At 63.7% G+C, this 485-nt stretch overlaps 1 protein-coding gene across 1 annotated transcript in view; it reads right to left on the bottom strand.

Moving 5' to 3' along the window:
- Positions 1-18: 18 nt before the first annotated feature.
- Positions 19-485, bottom strand: part of EMH_0065480 (zinc knuckle domain-containing protein, putative) — a gene marked incomplete at both ends in the record, with an annotated part of 3,451 nt that continues 2,984 nt past the window's right edge. The window contains one exon of the mRNA XM_013498387.1: positions 19-346. Coding sequence (XP_013353841.1) covers positions 19-346 — 328 coding nt within the window. The remainder of the gene's footprint in view (positions 347-485) is intronic.

Here is a 485-nt window from a genome sequence, read left to right as displayed (position 1 = left end):
AAGAAGGGCCCCCAGGGCTCACCATGTCAATCCTGTAGTTATCAGGGCCCCCGCGGTACGGGTGCGGCTGACGGCCGCCCATAGATGGATGCCCGGGATGCCGCCCTGGCCCATGAGGGCCTCCATGGGGCCCCCCATGAGGGCCTCCATGGGGGCCCCCATGAGGGCCCCCGTGAGGGCCCCCGTGAGGGCCCCCATGAGGGCCCCCATGAGGGCCCCCGTGAGGGCCTCCATGGGGGCCCCCATGGGGGCCCCCTGGGGGCCCTCCCGGGGGCCCTCCCCCTTCTCCGCGTCGCATTTTGCAGTCCATGGTAACGTGACCCAAGTCGCCGCAGATGGCGCAGCGCTGAAACCCCCAAACCCACACAAAACACAACAGAGAGACAGATACACACAAAACAAAACAGAAGGGCAGCATAGAAAACCAAACGAAACCCTTCTACACGCACAGATAGGGATGATCTTAGGATATGATGCCACTTAAA

Source organism: Eimeria mitis, genomic scaffold (genome assembly GCF_000499745.2).
Source record: "Eimeria mitis Houghton genomic scaffold, Emh_scaff3390, whole genome shotgun sequence".
In the NCBI taxonomy this organism is placed as follows: Eukaryota; Apicomplexa; class Conoidasida; order Eucoccidiorida; family Eimeriidae; genus Eimeria; species Eimeria mitis.
This window is presented reverse-complemented; position numbering and strand designations above follow the sequence as displayed.